Genomic DNA, 25733 nt, shown 5'->3' on the forward strand with positions numbered 1-25733 from the left:
GTTTGATAATGATAAAAAGTGTTTAAAAGCACTTGCTTTTAAGCATGAAAAGTACAAAAATAAGCCAAAAACCAAAAGTTAAGTATTATCAACTTATAACTTTTGACTTTTAGCTTATAAACTACTTTTTAAAAACGGACCCAAACACCCTCCTAGTATAATAGTTGCGAAATAGTTAAAGGGACTGATTCACAAATGAAAGAAGCTAAGGGGCAGAACTCAAATTAAGAACTTTTGACTGATAGATTAAAGAGAGCACATAAAGATCCGCAAATAGCAGGAGAGAATAAGCAACGTCTATTTCCATGCTTCTTTGGATTCTGAATTATGACTGATTCACTTGCTTTTTCAGGTTAGGGTTCTCTTTGATCATCTATTTCATTCTGTAGACAAATCATCTGTTGTTCATGCATTTCAATTCAATGCTGATGAATAAATCTGAATTTAAAACTTTTTTTTTTGCAGTTTTTTTCTTTATTTTTAAAATCACGTTCCTTATTTGACTTCTGAGTTTGTAACATTTGATGCCTTAATTTTGAAATCGAACTGCTCAGTTATAACATATTGAAAATACATGTGTTGATCAACAAATGGAAGTGGCCTTAATTTTGAAATCGAACTGCTCTGTTATAATATATTGAAAATAGGTGTGTTGATCAATAATGGAAGTGCTTCGTATGCAAAACTATATATGGGTAGAGTTAGTCGTGGTGTACGCAAGCTGACCAAGACGCCAAGGTCATAAAAATAACTAAATAATTACTGATATTCGTACTGAATTTTTTCAATTTTTTGATAAAGTATCCATAGCATGATTTTATTGAAAGAAAAGAAACTTTGCAAAATGCAACGAGAAATGAAATACTGACATTTCTTTTTTTTTTTTCAACAAATACTGACATTTCTGAACCCTCAGGGGTTGGCCTAGTGGCAATTGACTTGAGCCTTGGGGTTTGCTCCCTTTCAAGGTCTCAAGTTCGAAACCCACTGGGTGCAAACAATTTCTGAGGGTCATCGGACTGGGTAAAACCTGAATTAACCGTGGTGCACTTGCGGGAAACTCCTTGCCGAGGGCCTGTGCACCCCCGGGATTAGTCGGGGCTCTTAGAGACTCGGACACCCAGTGCAAATAAAAAAAAAAAAATACTGACATTTCTGATCGTCATAAAAATTGGAACTTTTCTTGTTGGATTGCCGGTCGTCAAATATTGTTTTAACTGAGTGCACTGTTTCTAGACCATTTTGGTGATGTCTGTGTGGAAGCAGTCTCTTTGCATAAATGCAAGGAAAGGCTGTATAGGGTATGTGTCCACTCTCTTCTAGCTCCCTAGTCGGGGAGCACTTCATACGCGAGATAAGCCATATTTTGGACTAGGAATAATAAGTGCTTTTAGGATATCAGAATCATGTAGAAGAGCAGACTAGAATTTAGTTGACATTAAAATCAAATACTTTTCCTGGTATATTGAAACATTGTCTTGCAACAATGTAAATCAGTATTTCCGTTAGCGAGGTAAATATCCAGGGGCAGGGAGCAGGGTGAACAGGTTGCTTTTGAGCAATTCATCTAAAACTGGACAGTTGCAAATGCTATAAATCTTGTATTTCGAAAATATAATTGCTCTGATAAATACAACAGCAGTAGCATCATTAATATCACTCTGGTTGTATACCTAGATTGGCAAGATTTCCTTTCTACTAAACAACACTTAGTGGGAATACATAAGCTTAGGGAGAAATTCAGTAAGGCTTTTTTTTTTCATTCTAAAAAAACAAAAAAAGAGAAAAAGGGAAAGAAATCCAGTGAGGCTTAGCTTTGTGATTTTTATGAAAAGCATGCAGTCTGACTCCAGCCAATAGATTGTCTTACTTTTTCCATGAATTGTTCCAAGATGATTTTCACTTTGTTTCAATAGTCCGTTATTCATCGCTTTTTCAATATTATATGATTCCAATTGAATTGGACCAGATTATGTTTTTGCCAAAGTATTAGAAATCGCAAAATCATTCAGAAGTAGCTATTAACTATTATATCCACTTTTCCTTAAACTAATACATATATTAAACTAAACATGCCCAGCGAAAATAGGGACATAAGCACGGGATAGAGGGATTACACGTGAAGGGAGAAAATGCGAGTATGGGTGGTTTTGTTTGCAGCTCCCTACTGGGGATGTGCTTATCTTTAGCGTTCTCGCCTTGTTAGCTATCTGCAATTCTGCATAGCAGTAGTTGCTTCAGCTGCAAGCTTATATACTTTATAACTCTAGAAAATTATGCTGGAAATGGACTGCAGGGATAGTTTCAATTCTGTAACTTATTGCTTTTTTTTTTTATGACCGTGAAATCCGTCTGGGGCCGATCCTTTGGACCAACCGCTGCTTTCGAAACTCGGTGGATAATGGGCCCGCCCCTCTACCCTTCTCCACTTAAATACCAGGCTTTGCTTTGCATGGTGTGGGGCCTTGAACCTGTGACCTAAGTCACAAATCCACCACCCTTTGCCACTTGAACTAGGCCCTGGGGGCTTCTGGGACAGTTTCAATTCTGTAACTTATTGCTTTACTCGTTGCGTTCTGTCACAAATGGTGACACGTGTACTACTTTACATTCTTGAGTAAGGCATTTCACCATAGTAGTGGGAGAAGCTTAAGAACTTTTTTTTTCTGATTTTGTTAATGATGGAATAGTCCTTTTTTTTGGCTTAGAAAATATTGGGCTAGCTTATTAGCATATATTGTTCTTACCTTTTATTTTCAGAAGAGAAAAAGAAAGAAGAGCTAAACATGTTAGACTTATTAAGTAAAACTTGTTAGACTTTTGGGAAGTTGATGGTGCATTAGTTTTTGACCATATAGACTAGATTAGAGACTTTCTTTTTCTAGAGAATAGGGAAATACGTTAGTCTGTTGATTTTATATAGACTAAATTAAAGACTTTCTTCTACTGGTGAAGTGTGAAACATGCTAGACTTTTCAACCAGCTGATAGATCGTTCTCCTTGTGGACTAGATTCTAGTGGTGAGGTTTGAAACTTGTCAGACTTTCAAACAGCTGATGTGCATAAAGCTTTGGCCATATAGCCTAAATTTGAGACTTTCTTCTACTGGTGAAGTATGAAAAATTGCTTCCAACTTGTCGGTTGATGACAAGACAGAGAATGATGATAAACCTGGGTCTTGTTGATATATGTATTTTTCTATGGAATTATTTGAACCTTGCTTCTTTCTGTAATGGAAATTGAGAGGAGAGAATTAGGGGCCTTGATGCTTTGAATATAACTGACGCCATATTTATTGGTTCAACACAGGAGATATGTTGATTGATGGATTTGATGAAGGAGAAGGAGAATTTCGCAAACATGGGGAGGTACTCTGCTTGCTTTCCCTACTATAGTGTGCGCTCTGAGGAGCTTTTCTTTGTTTGTTGTTGCTTCTTTCTCTTTTCTCCAATTAACTGTGATGGCATGAGAAAATCGATGGGCCACATATACTTTAGGTGCAGCAATACACAATTGTGGCACCTTCATTAGGTCCCTCATGCAAAGCACTTAACAGTAAAGGCCTGTATCCTTTATTTGCTCTTATTCATGATTATAACAAGAACCATCGTCTATTAACTTTTGACAGTGGCCAAAAACCATGTAAGCAAAGTGTATTATGTTATTACTGGATAAATAGTTCGAAAGAGTTATACTGGATGAGAAGAAAATATTTAGTTAAGAGTCTGAGTGTTGTTTATGAGTTGGTTAGAAAAGAAAAGATCTTATGAGCTTTGTCGATTTCAGTTTTATGTATCTAGACAATCAATTTTGATGAGAATGTACTCTGTGTGAACTATTTGATTACAAATTTCTGTTTATGTTTATTATCTATCACTTTTGTGGGATTACATTGGGTTTGTTATTATTGTTGTTGTTATCTATTGTCACGACCCGGATTTCCCACCCTCGGGAGTCGTGATGGCGCCTACTGATGAGAGCTAGGCAAGCCAACCCTTAACTACCTTTTTCGTTAACCAATTTACTTCCTTTAACCATTATCAGTAATAGCATGAAAACAACGGAATTAAATAAATAAGCGGGAGACTTAAATTAAAGAAACTGAACAATAATGCGGAAATCAACATAAGCCTCTACCCAAGAACTGGTGTCACATCATTCACGAACTACTAAGAGTACTAAATACAACCGTTTGATAGAAATATAAATTGTTTGTCTCGAATACATGATATAACAGAATGAAATAAAGATAGATGAGACGCCGGGCCTGCGGACGCCTGCAAGGCTACCTCGGTGTCTCGGTGGACTGAAGGTTGGCTCTCGCGCTACTGCTGCTGTCCAATACCTGGATCTATGCAAAATAGCACAGAGTGTAGTATCAGCACAACCGACCCCATGTGCTGGTAAGTGCCTAGCCTAACCCCGGCGCAGTAGTGACGAGGCTAGGACCAGACTACCAAATAAACCTGTGCAGTTCAAATATACATATATATCGGAAAAGAAATACAGGAAGTAACCAGTCAATATGGGAATGGGAAACATGTTGTGGGGGTAGTAACAGTTCCAAATGGAAAACCTCAATAAAAGAAAGAAACAACAAAGCCAGAATATCAACAAGAATCAGAAATCGACAATTTGCACGGCATCACCCTTCGTGCTTTTACTCTCGTCCTCACCAAATCAATCGTATCATAATAATGTGCACGACATCACCCTTCGTGATTTTACTCTCTTTCCTCACAATATAGTCAATGAATATCGGTACGGAATGGTACATCGTACGGCACGACATCACCCTTCGTGCTTTACACTCTTTCCTCACAATAGCAAACAGTGCACGACATCACCCTTCGTGCTTTACACTCTTCCTCACCCAAACAACAATCACAAACAAAGGGGCAAGGGAGTAGACAATTAATGGTAGAAATCCCGGCAAGGGAATACAATTAAACAGCTAAATCCGGGCAAGGGAACAATATCAATAAATCTCAACATCCCGGCAAGGGAGATAATCAACAAAACGACAAACATCCCGGCAAGGGAACAATTCAATAACTCTTTCGCTTTCTTTCACTTCTTACTTTATAACTCACTTTACCACTTGAGCCAATGCTCCAAAGGGTTCAATTATCTCATATACTTTCACAACTCGTATTATAACTCGAGCCAATACTCCTCGAAGTTCAAGGATTACAATTCCTTTCACATGCTTTTTTTTTACAACATATAGAAATCATCATTAAGACATGAAAGATACAACAGAATCAGAATATCCGCAATATAAAGACTCACGGTCATGCTAGACACCAACGTATAGATACTCGTCACCATGCCTATACGTCGTACTCGACATTTAGCACGCAGCAAATAAGACTCAACTCCTAATCTCTCAAGCTAAGGTTAGACCAAACACTCACCTCTAACTTCCACGGCAAAATCAATCCTCAATTACCGCTTTCCCTCTCGAATTCGGCTCCAAATCGATTGTATCTATACAATAATGACTTCAATACATCAATAAATGCTAAACAATGCGAACCCAATGCCTATTTATAGCTTTCCAAGCATTCTTCCCAAAATCCCAAAAATCGACCCCGGACCTGCTTGGTCAAAACACGAGGTTCGGACCAAAATCATATCACCCATTCGCCCACGAGCCTGTATATATAATTTGTTTTCAAATTCGACCCAAAACGAGGTCTAAATCAAGAAAAATCAAAAAGCCCTAACTCTACCAAATTCTCTAATTTCTACCCTTAATTACATGTTTTAGGCCTAGAATTTCAATAAATGTTGAAGGAAATGGAAGAAAATAAGCTAAGAATTACTAACCCAAGAGGTTTTGATGAAGAATTGCTTCAATGGTCGCCCAAGAGCTTGGAGAAGAAAGGTTTTGTGAAATTTTTGGTGAATCCCGTAATGATACTGTTCTGGAATTTTAAAATTTAACTGGGCGAAATTACTCATCGTGTTCGCGACAGGCTGGTCGCGTTTGCGATGAGTAACACTTAGCAGGCCATCGCGATCGCGAGAAGAGGAACGCGAACGCGGAGAGTAAAAATGTTGTGGCCCAGAAATTGTTCTATGCGAACGCGTGGGCCATCACGCGAACGCGATTATATGCACGCGAACGCAATGAGGAAAAGAAGACTCAGCCCTCAGCGTCAAATAACACTACGCGAACGCGAGGGCTGGAATGCGAACGCGAAGAAGGAATGGGGTCTGCAACAGCTGAAGCAAAATCTGCAATTTTCTAAGTCAAGGACCACTCCGAAACACACTCCGAAACACTTCCGAGCCCTCGGGGTAACACTGTATTCTGGGCCAGGCCCGGGCCTTCGTGGGCCAAACGGGCCGGTCTTTGTGGGCCTGGGCTCTGGCGGTCCCGGGCTTCGTGGGCTCACCTGGTGGAACCGGCCCGTGACGGGCCTAAGCCCATGTGGTCCTGGGCTAAACGGGCCGGGCTCGTGGGCTTCGCGGGCCTAGCGGTTTTTTTTGTTTTTTTTGTAAGGCAATTTATTGTAGTATCATGTCTATATTAAAAATATATATGTAGTATATATGTAGAAATCTAATTATTAAAGTGCTTGACGAAAAAGAAAAATAACAAAACAATAGTAAAACACTAAGTTGTCATGCATAATAAATTAATAACAAAGTACAACATGAAGCATATTAATATATATACATATATATATATATATATAGTATACTAGTATACAATGTTATGTATATATATTTCATTGTATATTTTCTTGTAGTATATATTGTATGTTATGTATATATATTCTCTTGTATATTGTCTTGTAGTATATATTGTATGTTATGTATATATATATCCTCTTATATATTTTCTTGTAGTATATATTGTATGTTATGTATATATATTCTCTTATATATTTTCTTGTAGTATATATATTGTATCTTATCTTATATATTTTCTTGTAGTATATATATTGTATCTTATGTATATATATTCTCTTGTATATTGTCTTGTAGTATGTTATGTATATATATATCCTCTTATATATGTTGTTGTAGTATATATTGTATGTTATGTATATATATTCTCTTGTATATTGTCTTGTAGTATATATTGTATGTTATGTATATATATTCTCTTATATATTGTCTTGTAGTATATATTGTATGTTATGTACATATATTCTCTTGTATATTTTCTTGTAGTATATATTGTATGTTATGTATATATATATCCTCTTATATATGTTGTTGTAGTATATATTGTATGTTATGTATATATATTCTCTTATATATTTTCTTGTAGTATATATATATTGTATCTTATGTATATATATTCTCTTGTATATTGTCTTGTAGTATGTTATGTATATATATATATATATCCTTTTATATATGTTGTTGTAGTATATATTGTATGTTATGTACATATATTCTCTTGTATATTTTCTTGTAGTATATATCGTATGTTATGTATATATATTCTCTTATATATTGTCTTGTAGTATATATTGTATGTTATGTATATATATATCCTCTTATATATTTTCTTGTAGTATATATTATATGTTATGTATATATATATCCTCTTATATATTTTCTTGTAGTATATATTGTATGTTATGTACATATATTCTCTTGTATATTCTCTTGTATATTTTCTTGTAGTATATATTGTATGTTATGTATATATATATCCTCTTATATATGTTGTTGTAGTATATATTGTATGTTATGTATATATATTCTCTTGTATATTGTCTTGTAGTATATATTGTATGTTATGTATATATATTCTCTTATATATTGTCTTGTAGTATATATTGTATGTTATGTATATATATTCTCTTATATATTGTCTTGTAGTATTGTATGTTATGTATATATATTCTCTTGTATATTTTCTTGTAGTATATATTGTATGTTATGTATATATATATCCTCTTATATATGTTGTTGTAGTATATATTGTATGTTATGTATATATATTCTCTTGTATATTGTCTTGTAGTATATATTGTATGTTATGTATATATATATCCTCTTATATATTTTCTTGTAGTATATATTGTATGTTATGTATATATATTCTCTTATATATTTTCTTGTAGTATATATATTGTATCTTATGTATATATATTATAACTTATTACTTATATATTTTCTTGTAGTATATATTGTATGTTAGGTGTATATATTACCTTATATATTTCGTATGTTATGTGTATACAAAAAAAAAAAAAATTTAAAAAAAAAATCCGTTGGGCCCGCCAGGACAGGCCCAGGCCCGGCTGACGGTCCCGGGCTAAACGGTCCCGGGCTCGTGGGCTAATCTATGAAGACCGGCCCGTCACGGGCTTCTCAGGACCACCAGGCCCGTTAGGCCCGTTAGGACTGCGGGCCCGGTCCGGTTGAGGCCCGGCCCACCAAGCATCATTACCTCGGGGCTCCTAACCAAACACATGAACTAACTCAACAACATCTTACGAACTTATCCGAGCGATCAAATCGCCTAAATAATCTCAAAAACAATGAATCAAACCTCAAAATCAAGAATTTTTCCAAAACTTCATCAAGTTGAAAATTTAGAACTTTAAGTCCAAAACACGTCAAATGATGTCCGATTTTAACCAAACTTTACAGAAACACCTTAAATCATATATAAGACCTGTACCGGGCGCCGGAACCAAAATACGGGCCCGATACCAACACGTTCTAATCAAATTTCATTTCACTTTTCCTTAACAATTTCAGAAAAACAATTTCCTTTAAAAAATTCATTTCTCTGGATCGGGACCTCGGAATTCGTCTCCGGGCATACGCCCGAATCCCATATTTTCCTACGGACCCTCCGGGACCGTCAAATCACGAGTCCGAGTCCGTTTACCCAAAATGTTGTCCGGAGTCAAATTTATTCATTTTAACATCAAAATTTAGCATTTTTCACGGACTTTTTATATTTAGGCTTTCCGGCTACGCGCCCGGACTGCGCACGCAAATCGAGGCGACTCTAAATGAGGTTTTCGAGGCCTCGGAAGCACAGAATGAATAAGGAAACAGGTGATGACCCTTTGGGTCGTCACATCTATCACTTTTGTCACCCAGGTCTATAGCGTTTCTGGCTGCTGAGGTCAGGACTCTACAGTGATCATAGGCTTGTGATATATATTACACCTTAAATGCCTTTGCCTTTATTAAATTTTTTGAATAATTGATTAGAATTCATTCTTAGTTCTGTTACTCAAGTTCCTTTAAGAAAGTGTACCTGCACACCAGTTTAAGCCTTTTGGTTTTGAGTTATTTGGCTTATTTATTTGATTTTAGATAATGCAAGGGGTTTGTCCATGTTTTATCTTTTAACTATTTCCTATAAAAATTCCTTTTAATTTTGGCCCTTTAATTCAGAAAATGACTGCCTCATCTAGTGCATTTCTTTTGCGCATGAGAAGCTACTTATAGTATTCAATATGAAAATAAAATGTGATTTTGAAGCCTTTCTGTTTAGCACCTATCTAGATTGGTCAAAATAAGGTTTGCTCAAACGTATGCTTCCATAGTATGTGCAATTTATGGAACACAGATACTTTTGATCTTTGTTGTCCATTTCCTTTAGATTATATTCCCCCCCCCCCTTTATTGGTTATCTCTTGTTTATGTTGTACAAGAAAGCTTGTCCACTTATTCCAAATCAAGTAGGCTGATGGGTAAGTCTACATGGAGTTCATTAGCTTAGATAATCCTTTTAACCAATGTACCGTTGATAATTTTTTCCTTTTCCCCCTTTTTCTCCAGGTTAAGGTTGATCCAGTGAAACTTCCATCTTTGACTTGGCAGCGCAAGTTAAACTGTGATGATATTTCCCTTTCAGAATTCAGTCTTAAGCTGAAAGAAATGGTTTCTCTGGTATGTGGATAAACTCTGACCTGGTTTCACTGCTCGAGCAAAGTCTTTAGCGGTAACGTATTGAGAAGTATTTTAGAAATAAAGCTTTTGTGTGAATACAGTGAAGAAGCATGTTTTCCAGTCTTTAGATCAAATTCGGAGCCAGCTAAAAGCCGTTTTAGCTTTGTGGGAATTTTGCTGATCTAATCCTAGATTTGTGTCTAAGCCAATCCTACTCATGTCTTTATGTGACTGATTATATACCTGTCTACAGAAGTATCTGAAGCAAACTGTAACTTAAGTGCATGCATGAACTTATAGCTAGTTAGACATGTTATCAAATAACATAGGTACATGAAAATGCTCGCACCACGGGTGTAAGTTGGTAATGTGATATCTGTGAAAATTTTCTCTCTTTTCAGCTTGAGCTCATTGTTTGTTTTCTTGTGGTGCTTTTTGTTTCATGTAGGCTCCTCTAGGTTTCCGCCTGTGGAGATTTCTACAAGAAGAAAAAGCCAAGGGAAAGGTGATTTCTTTTGTTGCAAGTTTAAGTATCATCTTTCTAATTATAAGATGCATTTGTCACCTATAGTTTCGTCTCGCAGGATGGTCTGTTTATCAATCCTTTCATAAAAAGGATCTACTCATCATGCCAAGGAGTTCCTATTGGTGGTATGGGGTATGTCACAAGATATTGAGCATTTTTTTGTCAAGAGAAATTGCTGTAGTATTACAATCTTCTGCTAATGGACTTTACCGTGATTTGACTTGGAATATTGTTCAAAATACAAATTTGCTGCACCTACTGTTGCTATCTTAAATATTAACATTTTCGTCATGCTTGCATGATGATCCATTCTCTCCGTACAAAATTATATTACATTTTCATGTTACCGGTGCACTGTATTCTGCTCCCATTACAATGTTAATGAATTCATATCATTTGATGGATCAGCAAGAATTTCTTTTCCCTATTCACTATAAAAGGGGTTAGTTACCCTACATTTCTGCACACTGATTAAGAAGATATGTGATATATTGCTAATCTGTTCCAGCTAGTTCAAATGAATTATTTGATATGTGTTGTATAAAAGGGGGAAAAAAATACAGTGCAGGAAGCATAGGAAGAAGCTTCAAAGGTGAATTTTTGCGCTGGCAAATATTTCCTAGGATATGTGAAGATACACCAGTTCTGGCAAACCAATTTTCTGTAAGTTCTATGAAGTATGACTATACAATGCTTTGCATTTCACAAGTACATACTGTTTCCTTCAATACTTCAGATGATCTACTTTAACAAGAAATTTGATGGGGAAGTTCAAATACGATATTGCTAGTTGCTACTTTACAAGAATAAAGCATTCCAATCACTTTTGTACGCTAAACAAGATATTTCTTAGGAAAGGCTTACATGAAATGCTGTTCACAAAAGGTTGCATTTTTTGTAACTGTATCCTTCCATTTCCATTTCTTTCAAATACATAACAAGAAAAGATCTGATAGAGGACTTCAAATGAGCAGGTCACATTCAACTTTAATTAATGCAACATTGCTACATAACGAGAATAAAGCATATCAATCATTTTTGTAACAAGATATTTCTTGATCCCTTAAGCGTGATGCTGGTCACAAAAGGTTCTGGCATTTCTTGTAATTATATTCTGCCATTTCCTTTTCTTTCAAATACATAATAGCTGAGATAGGTCATGCGCATGATGTCATGCTATGTGCATTGTTTCCAGAGGTAATTTTTTGGCATTTGAACACTTTGGCTAGGATATGTACATAAACCTTTATTGCTTCTAACCTTGATTATCTACGACGACCTTTATTTGATCTTATATTCCTATATTTGTTAATTCTGTTTCAACACCCCAGCAGCTTTTGGGCAATTTTACATTGTTACTGGTTCAGAATTTGTTTTGTCATATAGACTTCACATTGCACGTCATCTTTTGAAGGGTAAAGAGCCATTGCTTTGTCGCTTAAAGCAATGTGAAGTGAGGCGCTTCATAGGCGAAGCCAAGTGATTAGAGAAGTTTGCATTTGCACTTCAAACAATGGTGCACAAAGTGATTGCAATGAGAATCAATCACTTCTTTGAATCTCAACTTTGTGGAGTTGGATTAATATTTGCAGTTTTGTATATTGGATACTGAAGTTTGTTTTATTTAATTCAAATTTAATTTTTGTTGTACTAAATTCATAGATGTTTGATATTTTCAAAATTTCTTGTAATTTGTGTGTTTTACTCAAAGAAGCGTGTGCTTCACTTTTTTGCTTCAAGGCCCATGGACCTTGTCGGTTTTGGCACTTTCTGCTTCTAAAAATACTTGAATATACCTTTAGCTTGGTCCACTTTACTAGGATCCAATGTACATAGACACAAAAATAGTAAACTTTGAAAGATCATGCAAAAAGATTAATTAACCAACGAGTTAAACAGTTCTATATATGAGTACAATTCCTTTGTATGGTAAAGAAGGTATAGGAAATCTGAAAATTAGAGCTTCACTTTGTGATGGCAAGAGAAAAGAGAAATTTCTCTAGCATGGAGTTTCTATGCTTGTTAATTGCCACCTTTATTAAACTAAAACTGTTATATTAGTCACTGCGAATAAAACATTGTCACTTAAAACATCATTATTCTGAAAGTCCTTAAAACTGAAAAGCACGGAATACCTTATTTGCTGTTATTTTTCAGCATGTGGCCTCATTTGAATATGGATAACTTTTGCAGATATTTGTTAGACGTTCAAATGGTGAAAATTATTCTACTGTGTTATGCCCAAGAACTCCAAAGTAAGAAGCTATTCTTCTCTTTGCTCTTAGATGGTTTTAGTTCTTGCTATTATCTTGGCTTCTCGCAATATTATTTTTATTTTTTTTGGTGATAATGTTGTGTTATTTGGAAATGTTGAAGAACTAGTCGAAGGAAAAAAAATTGTATCTATTTTGAGTATATCTTTACGGAGGAGATTCAGTAGTAAGGTCCATTAATAGTTTGTGAGTAAACAGTGATTCTGCAGCTTGTGGAATAGGATCCTGGGACTGGAATCTGGGTGGCCAAAATTGTACATATCATGCTCTGTTTCCAAGAGCGTGGACTGTATACGAAGGTAATTTCATGTTTGACCAGCATATTCACTAGTTTGATGTGCTTCATAAGGTTTGTCTTATATTTTTTATATTTATCAAGGGGAACCTGATCCGGAACTCAGGGTAGTATGCCGTCAGATCTCTCCTTTTATCCCCCACAACTACAAAGAGAGCAGCTTACCTACAGCAGTCTTTACTTTCACGGTTGGGAAATATCAAATCCTCTTTTATCCCTCCATTTTTCTGGTGGGATGTATTTTGTAGCATTAACTTTGCAATTTGAATTTGATTTGTTTCAGGTTCATAACTTGGGAAAGACGTCTGCAGATGTCACTTTGCTTTTCACCTGGGCAGTAAGTTCTCTTGCGTGACTTTGATTTACTCAGTATTTAGATTATGAATGCTAATGCTTCTGTTTCCTTCTTTGGTAATTGTTGTATTTACTCATTCTTAAGAATGGGAAGATAGTTGTAAACCATTTTTTTTTCATCTTTCTTTTTTGTGTTCCCAGAATTCTGCTGGTGGAGATTCTGGAATTTCTGGCCATCATTTCAATTCAAAGTTTAGGTCAGATCACTTTTAGCAAGGTTATGACTTAGTCTTTAAGTCCCAATACTTTATTGTACTTTCTTTTTTGTCATCAGTAGACATTGCCTGCTTTTCTAAAGCTGAAACTTTACAGAGTACTATTTTCTGAACGTAATACATTGCCTATCAGTTTTGCCATGTCCTAAAGTAGATGTGCGCCTTCTTTTCTGAGATCTCCCCTAATTTTTCCTAAAACTGAAACCTTTGGCCCACAATTCATGCATAAATGGTTAGACGGACTTGCTTTTACATTTCTCAGTATGGCTTCATCCTTCATTTTGTCCGTGAAAAGTCAAAAAGTAGCTTGCGGTCCTAACATATTCCCTATTTTACAAAAGCTAAGACATTTTGAAGTCTGCCCTGAAAGATCCTGCCAAATCCTTACAGGTAATTCGATGTGGGACAGTGTATAAGGGACACACTTCACTCGTCGATCTTGCTCTAGCTTTACGGGCATTTCACTTACAACTTTAAGCTTTATTCTTGAAATATGTGCCAATTAACCTAACACAAAAATAACAGGAAATGGAGAACTAACTATGTTCTTGGAAATATTGACTTGCTATTCTAGAGAAACACTTCCCATCCACAAAAGAAAATGTTTAATATTTTCTTTAAAAAATCTTCTTTTGGTTTTTGATGATGATTTGTTCTTTGATGATGAATTTTAGAATGGAAGATGGAGTCCAAGGCGTACTCTTGCACCACATGTAAGTTTCATCTTCTTGTTACAGGAAAAATGAACGGAAAAAAAAATGAGAAACTTGGTTAGGAAAATTTTCACACTTGAACAAAAGATTACGGGGTTCTTGAAAATTGGATTACCATCTGTGAATGCAGGACTTCCAAAGAACGGCCTTCTGTAACTTTTGCAATTGCAGCAGAGGCAAATGATACAGTTCACGTCTCTGAGTGCCCTTTCTTTGTGATATCTGGAGACTCCCAGGGAATTACAGCAAAAGATATGTGGAATGAAGTAAAAAAGGTGGTTGCAATTGCTTAAAATTAATCTATCTTGTTCATTTCAGATTCTTTTTTTCACGGAGTTCCATATCTGGACCTTTTCACTGCCTGCCATATTACACGTACATTGCCATTAAATCAATGATGATTTTAATCATTTATGCTTATTTTCTATTTTTAGCTAATTTTCTTTGTGATTTAAGATGCTGTGTGTCTTGAAATATCTTCTGATCATTTCTTTCATTCTAAAAAAGATAGATAGATAGACGGGCAGGCAGGCAGACCGGACTGGAGAGAGAGAGAGAAGGAGAGGGGGGGGGGGGAGAGAGAGAGAATCCTCAAAATCATACTTTCTACTCCCTCCTTAGCAAAGAATCTAGAAAAGAGGACAAGAATCCCTGTGTCTAAAGGGCCTCACTGATTACCATATTTCCATTTATTCAGCTATTTGACCAGTACCAGAAATAGGAAGAAGGGAAGTGTCTAATTAGTAGATGGCCTAAAAACCCTATTTAATTGCAGATTAGAATCTATTCATGATGCTTCCAAAAGTGGCTTAACAATTCCATTATCTGCTTAATACTCTCTTTGAAATTTTGTATACTTGTCTCTGTGTGGCTATATTTGATACTTTGTCTCCTTCGAGCTATCTACCAGGAGGACCTACGCAAATTTAAACATGCGTCTGGTGTTAGAAGTTTCCGCTACTGCTGGACGACTAATTGCTTACTCTGTGCACCTAAAGCAGTTTTCACATCATTATTACTAAGGGTTCTGAAGACTTCATGAGGACAATAAGAATATTAGTTTATAGAATATAGAGCCAGCAAACAATCAGTTTGTTATGGTCTTTTTTCTGAATTTCTTTTTTGGTGTTGAATTGATATTATTTCTCATGTCCACCTTGAAGGGGAAGTGTACATGGTTTCAGTGGCATACGCATGATTTTTTGTAAGTGGTGTCACCATTTTAAAAGTGAACAAATAAACAAATTATTTTAATAACATCATATTCAAAACAAACAACACCAAAGGAAAAAAAAACAATAACAAAACTTACAAAGTAAGCAGCAGCATCCACTGCTTTGGTGATTTGATAATGGCCTAATAGGTGAGCGGTTCTAACCCCTCTGGTCCATTTTGGTACATTTATCGGTGGCGTACGCAGGAATTTTTGTAAGCGGTGTCACCATTAGACGTGAAAAACAAATAAATTAAAATAATATCATATTTTAAAAAACAACCAATAAAAATACAACTTAAAAAGGAAGTTGTAATGTGTTGGTCTCTTTGTTATAACTTCGGATCCACTAAATTCCGTGCTTGAACATAAAATGTTCCTAAGGCAGGTTTGAACTCGCGACCTCACTAAGAATACTTCAGCCTCTGACCGGTTATGCTATAGAGCTCTTTGTGACAAGTGGTGTCACTTTATTTGTTTTTATTGTTTTCTTGTTTTTTCATTTGAATTATATACAAATAATTAGTAAAGATTTTCGACGAAGCGGTGTTACGTGACACCGCTTGGGTTAAGATAAATCCGCCCCTGACATTTATAAGATGAGGCGCTGAAGTATTAAAATAAAAATGAAGCTATAGCGGTTCAAGCCTGCAGCCCCGCATAGGAAACTTAAGCGTCTGACTGAATGAGCTACATAGCTTTTTGTTACAAGTGGTGTTACCTTATTCTGTTTAACCTGTTTTTTTGGTTCTACATTTTAATTATATATACATAAAAAATCGACGAACAGAGTCACATGACACCACTTGGGCTAATGTAGATCTGTTCCTGCATGGCTTAAACTCATTCTATATTGAAATATTTAATAAAAGAATTGTTTCTCATTTGCTTATCCAGTTCTTTTCCTTGTCTTTATTTTAATATCATTCTTTTTTAGGTTCTCTAAATTTTGGTATACTGCTTGTATACTAGAGATTTTCCTGTCATTAACAAAATTAGATTTTATCAAAGGAAAAGAAATCATCAATCTTGACAGAATTTGACCTGTTCCTTTTCTGATAGAATGGATCCTTTGATCACCTCCAATCTGAGGAAATGTCAATGCCTTCTGATCCGGGATCACTTGTTGGAGCGGCAGTTGCAGCTTCACTAACTATTCCAGCAGATGATGTAAAAAGTGTGACATTCTCATTGGCATGGGCCTGCCCTGAAATTAATTTTGCAAGTGGTAGAACTTATCACAGGCAAGTAGTTATAACTTATAACTTTCTACAAGTTTGTATACATGATATAACATGTTTCTTGTGCTTTTCCTGATTAATGTTGCTGTAGGCGCTACACAAAGTTTTATGGTACTACGGGGCATGCTGCTGCAAAAATTGCACATGATGCTATCCAGGGTAAAGTTTCATTAAAGCTACCATATTCTCAACTTGTGCTCCTAATCATTTAAAGATGGACTTTCGGATATACTGGGTTCCATTTGATATTGTCTTCATCTACTGATACAATCATCTAAGATCCTCAGGATGTACATATCCAAAAATACTTCTTTTATATATTATTTTATTGATGGAACTCAGAGCACACCCAGTGGGAGTCACAAATAGAAGAATGGCAGAAACCTATAATTGAAGACAAGAGGCTTCCCGAATGGTGAGCTTTAATTTTCTTATGTGCACCATGCATTACCAGATTTTGAGAACTTCTCGTCTTTTTTTGCAGGTATCCAATAACTCTCTTCAATGAGCTCTATTATTTAAATGCTGGGGGGACAATTTGGACAGGTATTTTGGTTTCATGTGCTTTAGTGGTTCTTTAATAAACTAACTGTAGCATTCATGTTCTTTTTTTTTTATTTTAATTTTTAGATGGATTGCCACCAGTTCAAAAATTATCAACAATTGGGAAAAGATTTTCCATAGATAGATCTAGTTTGGATGTAAAAGTAAGTGCTGATCCAACCCAGTCAGATGATACTGCTGTTCTCATTCTTGAAAGGATGGGCTCGGTGCTTGATGAACTTCAAACTCCTGTCTCAGTAAATGCTGCTGTCGGGACAAATCTTCTTCAGAAGGGAGAGGAAAATGTTGGCCAGTTCCTCTATCTTGAAGGGATTGAATATTATATGTGTAACACATATGATGTTCATTTTTATGCATCTTTTGCCTTGACTATGCTATTCCCAGAACTTGAACTTAGCATACAACGAGACTTTGCAGCTGCTGTGATGATGCATGATCCAAGTAAGAGATTGCTCTTGGATGATGGAATGTCTGCGACAAGGAAAGTTCTTGGCGCTGTTCCTCATGATATTGGAATGGATGATCCATGGTTTGAAGTAAATTACTATTGCCTGTATAACACAGATAGGTGGAAAGATTTGAATCCAAAATTTGTTCTTCAAGTTTACAGGGATTTTGTTGCGACGGGTGATAAAAAGTTTGTCGAAGCTGTTTGGCCATCTGTGTATATGGCAATGGCTTTCATGGATCAATTTGATAAGGATGGGGATGGGATGATAGAAAATGAAGGATTTCCTGATCAGACATATGATGTATGGTCTGTCTCTGGTGTGAGTGCATACAGTGGTGGCCTATGGGTGGCAGCTTTGCAGGCTGCATCAGCCTTAGCTCGAGAAGTTGGTGACAAGGGTTCTGAAGACTACTTTTGGTTTAAGTTTCAGAAAGCAAAGGAAGTTTATCAAAAATTGTGGAATGGTTCTTACTTTAACTACGATAATAGTGGCAGTGCCGTAAGCTCGTCCATTCAAGCTGATCAGTTGGCTGGACAATGGTATGTGTTGGAGTCTCTTTATATATATATATCAAGACCAAAGGATAAATATTGAAACAGAATGTCACCCTTGTTTTTCTTCAACGTTTTAAACATTTGTTTTTATGTCATTCCATTTATTGGATCATTATTTTTCTGCACCATTCTTTTTATTTTGTGGTACATGCCCCTGCATTCTCCTATGTGCATTCCACACGGATCATGTCTCTGTTATACCAATGTAGGTGATGCATTTGATTAAGTTATGGTGCCTCTTCTTCTTTCATGATCACCATTTGCTTTATCTGTAGGTACGCTCGAGCATGTGGTCTTCTACCAATTGTTGATGAAGAAAAAGCTAAAACTACATTTGAGACAGTGTTCAATTTCAATGTCATGAAGGTCAAGGATGGGAAACGAGGAGCAGTGAATGGGATGCGGCCCAATGGAGAGCCTGACTCATCTAGTTTGCAATCAAGGGAGATATGGTCTGGAGTTACATATGCTGTTGCGGCAGCCATGATTCATGAAGACATGGCTGATATGGGATTTAAAACTGCAGCTGGAGTCTACGAAACCGTTTGGTCTGAAGATGGCTTTGGGTAAGCGAAGATCCTGTTCTTTTCTTCATTTGTTTAAGGCAACTTCAACTTTAAAAATCTATGTTTTGTATGCTTTTGGTCATTGGACTTCAAGAATTAGGGCTAAAACTTTGCATAGTGGTACGAAGTATTTCAGGCTGTTAGATAATACAATTGTCCCTAAAGGGGATTATAATCTATTGGGCTGCTCCACTATGTTGCGCGGACTCTTCAAAATACTGCCGCACCCGTGTCGGATTCTCCAAAAATACACTGCTTTTGGAGAATCCAGCACGCACCCGACAATATTTTCGGAGAGTCCGAGCAACATAGCTCCACCATTGCTTTAAGGTTTTGAGTCGGATGTTCGGATTGCTTTAACATGATATCATAGCCAAACTTTGGTAAGCCCACTTTCAGAGTCATTTTCTCTATACATTAGTAAATTTTTTTTTTCTATGGGCTTCTCTCTCTCAGTTCAACCGGTCGAGACACTAACTTTTCTCCATACCCATTCCTTGGCCCATTGAGCCTACTCTCTCTCTCTCTCTCTCCCTCCTTCAAGTCTAGTCTTCAGATTTACTCCCCAAAAAAAGCAATAAAAGTCTTCAAGTCTCCAGACTTAATTCTATTCAGCCTATCTCTTCACTTCAAGTCCACTCTTCAGTCTTCTCCAAAAAAAAAAAAAAAAGAATGAAAAAAAGTCTTCAAAGTCATGTGTCAATCCTAGAATTGTGTTACACGTGGAGGAAGGTGTTGTTGGATAATAAAATTGTACATTGGTTGTGTAAGGATTTTGAAAGGGATTATGATATCCTGGGGTACCCCACCCATTGTCTTAATGATTTAGGTTGGGTGCTCAAATTCTTTCACGGAGGCCAAGTTGAATGTATTTTGTTATGAGCCAAATTATGAAATCAATAGTTAGGGAATTGAGAGTTATAACTGCATTTCAAGTTTTGAAATTAATAGGATTTTTTTCCCTAATCATCGGGTTATTAAAATATGAACTTTTTCTTCTTTTTTCCTCTAAATTCTCCCTCTCCAATTGATTGATGTTATGGATCTCCCAGTAGTTTTTGTTCAGTAGCAATTCTTCTCCCACACTTCTTAGAAGACTCGGATTTTCTAATTTTCTGAGACATTACTGTTATGATGAAAACAAGAAAGGACAGAAACTTCTTAAGAAACAGGGATGGGAATTACTCCTGTACAGAAGTGTCAATAATTGCACAGAGCTTTCCAGAGAGAGGAAGACTTTCAATAACAAAATCAGCAAATGAATTTGGAAACAAAGGCTGGATTTGGAGGTTCAGGGTGTCACATTGTTTTTAGCATAGTGAATATTTACACGGCTCAAATAGTGTATACATCGGTTCGGTTTGACCTATTTTCAGTTTGTTTTTGGGTTATTCGTCTTTTCGGGTTTTATAGACAAACCAATGGAACGAATAAAAGTTGTACTGAAACTGCTCTCCTAGAAAAAAGGGTTTTTCACTATCTATTGATAAATGATAATGGTAGATACAAGCAAAATAATGCAAAGTTGAAATGGGGTAATATGAGATTTTGATAGCATAAAGAAGAAGAAAGAGAGAGTTACCAAGAATTAATAAAAGGAAAAAGGTCAATAGGAATTAATTGAAAGAAAAAGATCATCAGGAACTGCCGAAAAAGAAAGAAAACAGAGGAGAAGCCGTCTCCTTGTCCTAAAGGCAGCAAACGGAATAAATGATAAACAGTGCACATGACTGGGATCAAACTCCCATCTTTGGGAGCCAAAGTTGAGACTTTGCCGATGCACCCCCTCCATCCTTAATAGATCCGCCCCTGTTTGAAATACAATATGGTTAAACAACTTCTAAGGCAGTTATAACTGCCAATTCCCAATTTCTGATTTCACAATTTGGATGGAAACAAATACTTCTGTGAGAAAGCATGGGAGAAAATATATTATTGATTAAAATTGGCAATGATACAATGAGCCCTATATATATAATACATGTCCTACTCCTAATACATATGGGATTAGGATTATATACTACTATTTAACTATCAAACTAACACTCCCCTCAAGCTGTTGCATATAAATCATATGACCGAGCTTGTTACATATACAACTAATACGAGGACCAGTGAGGTACTTGGTGAAAATATCAGCAAGCTGATCATTCGACTTCACAAATTTTGTAGCAATATCTCCCGGGAGTATCTTTTCTCTAACAAAGTGACAGTCAATCTCGATGTGTTTAGTTCTCTCATGGAACACTGCATTTGACGCAATATGAAGAGCAGCTTGATTATCACACACAAGTCCCATCTGACTAATCTCACCAAATTTCAACTCCTTGAGCAACTGTTTGATCCAAATTAGCTCACATGTGGCCATAGCCATTGCTCGATATTCTGCTTCTGCACTAGACCAAGCAACCACATTTTGTTTCTTGCTCTTCCAAGACACCAAATTTCCTCCTACTAAGACACAATATTCAGACGTAGAACGTCTATCAGAAGGTGATCCTGCCCAATCAACATCTGAGCATCCAACGATCTGCTCATGGCCTCGATCCTCAAACAATAAGCCTTTGCCTGGAGCTGATTTTATATACCGAAGAATGCGGACAACTACATCCTAATGACTATCACTGGAAGAATCCATAAACTGGCTCACAACACTCACAGGAAAGGAAATGTCAGGTCTAGTCACCGTGAGGTAATTTAATTTACCAACCAACCGCCTATATCTTGCAGGATCGCTAAGAGGCTCCCCTGTCCTGGCAGAAGTTTAGAATTCGGATCCATCCGAGTGTCAACAGGTCTACAACCTGTCATTCCTGTCTCCTCAAGAATATCTAAGGCATACTTCCGTTGTGAGATCACAATACCTGAGCTAGACTAAGCGACCTCAATACCCAGAAAATACTTTAATCTGCCCAGATCCTTAGTCTTAAAGTGCTGAAAGAGATGTTGCTTCAACTTACTAATATCATCCTGATCATTGCCGGTAATAACAATATCGTCAACATAAACGACCATATAAATATAGAGATTTGCAGCAGAATGTCGATAAAATACAGAGTGATCAGCTTCACTACGAGTCATGCCAAACTCCTGAATAATTGTGCTTAACTTACCAAACCAGGCTCGAGGAGACTGCTTTAGACCATAGAGGGACCGGCGCAACCGATATACAAGGCCACTAGACTCCCCCTGAGCAACAAAACCAGGTGGTTGCTCCATATAAACCTCATCCTCAAGGTCACTGTGAAGAAAAGCATTCTTAATGTCCAACTGATAAAGGGGCCAATGGCGAACAACAGTCATGGATAGAAAAAGGCGGACTGATGCAGTTTTAGCCACGGGAGAGAAAGTATCACTGTAATCGAGTCCAAATATCTGAGTATATTCTTTGGCAACAAGACGAGCCTTAAGTCGATCAACCTAGCCATATGGACCAACTTTGATTGCATACACCCAACGACAACCAACAGTCGATTTACCCGAAGGAAGAGGAACAAGCTCCCAAGACCCACTCATATGTAAAGCAGACATCTAGTCAATCATAGCTTGTCGCCATCCGGGATGAGACAGTGCTTCACCTGTAGACTTAGGGATGGAAACAGAGGACAAAGATGACACAAATGCACAATGGGATAATGAGAGACGATGATAACTTAAACCGACATAATGAGGATTAGGATTAAGCAGTGTTATTAAAAGCGCTCGCTTCTCGCTTTAAGCGATGAAGCGACGCGAGGCGCAGTGGTAGCGCTTTTCTGTTAAAAAGGTGACTCACATTCAAAAAGCGTGCGCTTTTCTCGCTTAAGCGAGAAACGACGCGTTAGAAAAAGCGAGAAAAAGCTCGCTTAAGCGAGCAGAAGGCATCAGCTAGGGCTTTTTTAAAAATTTTGGGCAAATAAACCATCTGTTACCAAAACATACGCTCTTCAAGGTCTTCTCCAGCGAACTCCAGCGACGACCACTGCTGCTCCAATGACTTCTTCTCCAGATCTTGGTAAGTTTCTTCTTCTTCTTCTGTTCTTCTTCTTCTTCTAGTCTTCTTCTATTATTCTTCTTCTCTTCTGTTCTTCTTTCAATTTTTTTCACTTTTTAAGCGCTCATTTTTTTCCCTAAACGGCTTCTTTTTCTTCTGTTATTAAAAGTGCTCTTTATGCTCTGTTTTCTTCTGTTATGCTCTCTTTATGCTCTGTTTTCTGTTATTAAAAGTGCTCTTTATGCTCTGTTTTCTATTTTCTTCTGTGAATTAATTGTTATTTTTTTGGTTGTTGATTGTAGTAAATTTAATTTGATTATTCAATGGCATCAAGCCAAAAAAGAGATCCAGCTTGGGCGTATGGAGTTGTAGTTGGCAATAATAACTCAAGAGTGCAATGTATCTTTTGTCAAAAAATTTATAACGGTGGAATACATCGTCACAAGAGACATCTAATCGATGGTTTTAGAGATGTCAAAGAATGTCCAAGTGTTCCGGATACTATTAAGAAAGAAATGTGAGATTATGTTGAGAAAAAAAATGAGTTAAAAAATCCAATGAGCCATGGAGCATCTATGATTAATCTTCTTGATGAATATAGTCAAATGGATGAGGATGACCTTGAAGTCAATGATATAATGAGGTCACCTCCCTCTAAATCTCAAAGAAAGAATTCAACAAGTGGAAGTGGATCATCCACCGCCGGTAGCAATGTGAAATGTCCTCTTAATCTTTTTTTCTCACAAAAACCAAATGAAAAGAGAAAGGGTGAAGCTGTTGACCTAGAATCTTGTAGGAAGAGTTTGAAGGAGCGTGTTGTAGCTGCTTTTGCAAGGTGGATGTATGATGCGGGGCTCCCTTTTAATTGTGTGAATTACACCCGATAGTTTTGGTGAATTCATTGAGGCCGTTGGCCAATATGGCCCGGGAATGAAACCCCCTACCTATCACGAAGTAAGAGTTCCTTGTCTAAAAAAGGAGGTGGAGAAGACAGACAAGATTGTCGAGGAGCATAAGGCGCAATGGAAAGTTTATGGTTGTTCCATTATGATGGACAAATGGACTGCAAAAAATGAAAAAATGGTCATTAATGTTTTGGTGAATTCTCCGAGAGGTAGTGTGTTTCTTGAATCTTATGATGCTAGTGACTCCTCAACCAATTCCAATAAAATGTTCAACTTGTTTGAGAAGACAATATTGAAAGTTGGACCGGAAAATGTGGTTCAAGTTGTCACTGATAACGCAAGTGAGAATCAAAAAGCGGGTGACACGTTGAAAGGAGTTTTCTCAAATATTTATTGGACTCCTTGTGCTGCACATTGTATCAACTAGATGTTTGGTGACATTTTCAAGTTAGCCCCATATTCTACAGGCGAACAAGCGGTTCTTATTTTCTATTTTAAGTTTTTAACGTTCATGTTAATTGCTTATACTTATTAACTATGAAATTTGACTTCCTACAGTTTTTGCTAAGGCGATCAAGATACATTCTTACATTAGTCAAAGGCCGTTATGTTCAACATGATGAGGAGATACACAAAATAAAGAAATTTAGTGAAACCGGCTAAGACAAGATTCGCAACAACTATCTTGACCTTGCATAGCTTTTACCTGCAAAAGCAAAATTTGCGAACCTTGTTCTTGTCAACCGAATGGAGTGAGAGTATCTATGCAAAGGAAGCTCTTGGGAAAGAAGTTGCGAGATTTATTATTGGTCCATATTTTTGGAATGACACTGTTCAAGCACTTAAAGTTAGTAATCCTTTGGTTATTGTACTTCGTTTGGTGGATGGGGAGAAAAAACCACCAATGGGATACATTTATGAATATGGACCAATAGATACCTTTGGTCATGTTGCTATGGCAAGTGGAGTTGAAGAGAATGTTTATGGTTTTAGGGGAAGTACTTTAAGGAGCAGAGAAAGAGTATCTACAAGTATAAGTACATGTACAAGTAGAACCCTAATTAATGAAGCCTCCGATGAAGAAGAAGATGATGATGACCAATATAATAACTCGAACATGATGACACTTCAAGAGTTTGGAGATCTTGTTGAAAAATAGGATGTTGCTCCTTTTGTGATTTTGTTTTGCATTTGCTTAATATGTTATGACTTTTTAGGATTATTCACTATCTAGTTTTAGTATCTATTATTTGCTTCTTGATTCATGAATTCAAACATTTGCTTAATATGTTATTTTTAATGAGTTCTTAGCCATTTATCTATGCCTATTTTTTTTTTATTTATGTGTTAAATTGCGCTTCACAGCAAAAAAGCGCGCGTTTTGCTTCTCGCTTCTGTGAAGCGAGGCCTCGTCGTTTTTTTGCGCTTAACGCTTTCCAAAACACTGGGGTTAAGTGTGGACCGTATACCTTTTCGTAGTGCAATCGGTGATTAAGAGGAGACAAGTCCACAGTATTAGGAGGGTCAGGTGCAAGACGTGAATCAGCTGGGCCTGATGCTGGGGGCGGACGACGATGATAAGTCAGGAATGGTGGAGCTATAGAAGGTTGAACTAGACTAGGTGGTGGCACTGGAGCTATAGGTAGTGGAACTGCAACTAGAACTGTAGGTGGTGGAGCTATAGAGGAAGATGAATGGGAGATAGGGACTGAATCTCCAAAAGAAGGGACGGGTAGCACCTCAGAAATATCTAAGTGATTAACTGGACCTGTGAAGTATGATTGAGTTTCAAAGAAGGTAACATCAACAGACATAAGAAATCACTGAAGGTCAGGAGAATAACATCGATATCCCTTTTGCATTCTCGAGTAACCCAGAAATATGCACTTAAGAGCACGCGGAGCTAACTTATCTTTTCTTGGAGTAAGGTCATGAACAAAGCACGTACTCCCAAAGACACGGGGTGGTAGAGAGAACAAAGGTAAGTGGGGAAATAGGACAGAG

At 36.8% G+C, this 25733-nt stretch overlaps 1 protein-coding gene across 2 annotated transcripts in view; it reads left to right on the plus strand.

The window, feature by feature from the left end:
- Positions 1-224: 224 nt before the first annotated feature.
- The window catches only part of LOC104214298 (uncharacterized), a 30133-nt gene continuing 4624 nt past the window's right edge, over positions 225-25733 (plus strand). Inside the window, exons 1-19 of one of the 2 annotated variants that reach the window (XM_070167522.1) lie at positions 225-352; positions 3310-3368; positions 9775-9885; positions 10334-10390; positions 10470-10543; positions 10975-11074; positions 12605-12666; positions 12883-12983; positions 13064-13167; positions 13263-13316; positions 13475-13530; positions 14223-14261; positions 14392-14536; positions 16537-16718; positions 16807-16874; positions 17058-17130; positions 17200-17261; positions 17346-18270; positions 18561-18851. In XM_070167522.1, coding sequence (XP_070023623.1) covers positions 328-352; positions 3310-3368; positions 9775-9885; positions 10334-10390; positions 10470-10543; positions 10975-11074; positions 12605-12666; positions 12883-12983; positions 13064-13167; positions 13263-13316; positions 13475-13530; positions 14223-14261; positions 14392-14536; positions 16537-16718; positions 16807-16874; positions 17058-17130; positions 17200-17261; positions 17346-18270; positions 18561-18851 — 2588 coding nt within the window. In that variant the 5' untranslated portion in view covers positions 225-327. Of the gene's footprint in view, positions 353-3309; positions 3369-9774; positions 9886-10333; positions 10391-10469; positions 10544-10974; positions 11075-12604; positions 12667-12882; positions 12984-13063; positions 13168-13262; positions 13317-13474; positions 13531-14222; positions 14262-14391; positions 14537-16536; positions 16719-16806; positions 16875-17057; positions 17131-17199; positions 17262-17345; positions 18271-18560; positions 18852-25733 lie in introns of those variants that run through there. The other variant, XM_070167523.1, reaches the window with a different exon arrangement.

Source organism: Nicotiana sylvestris, chromosome 1 (assembly GCF_000393655.2).
Source record: "Nicotiana sylvestris chromosome 1, ASM39365v2, whole genome shotgun sequence".
Classification (NCBI taxonomy): Eukaryota; Viridiplantae; Streptophyta; class Magnoliopsida; order Solanales; family Solanaceae; genus Nicotiana; species Nicotiana sylvestris.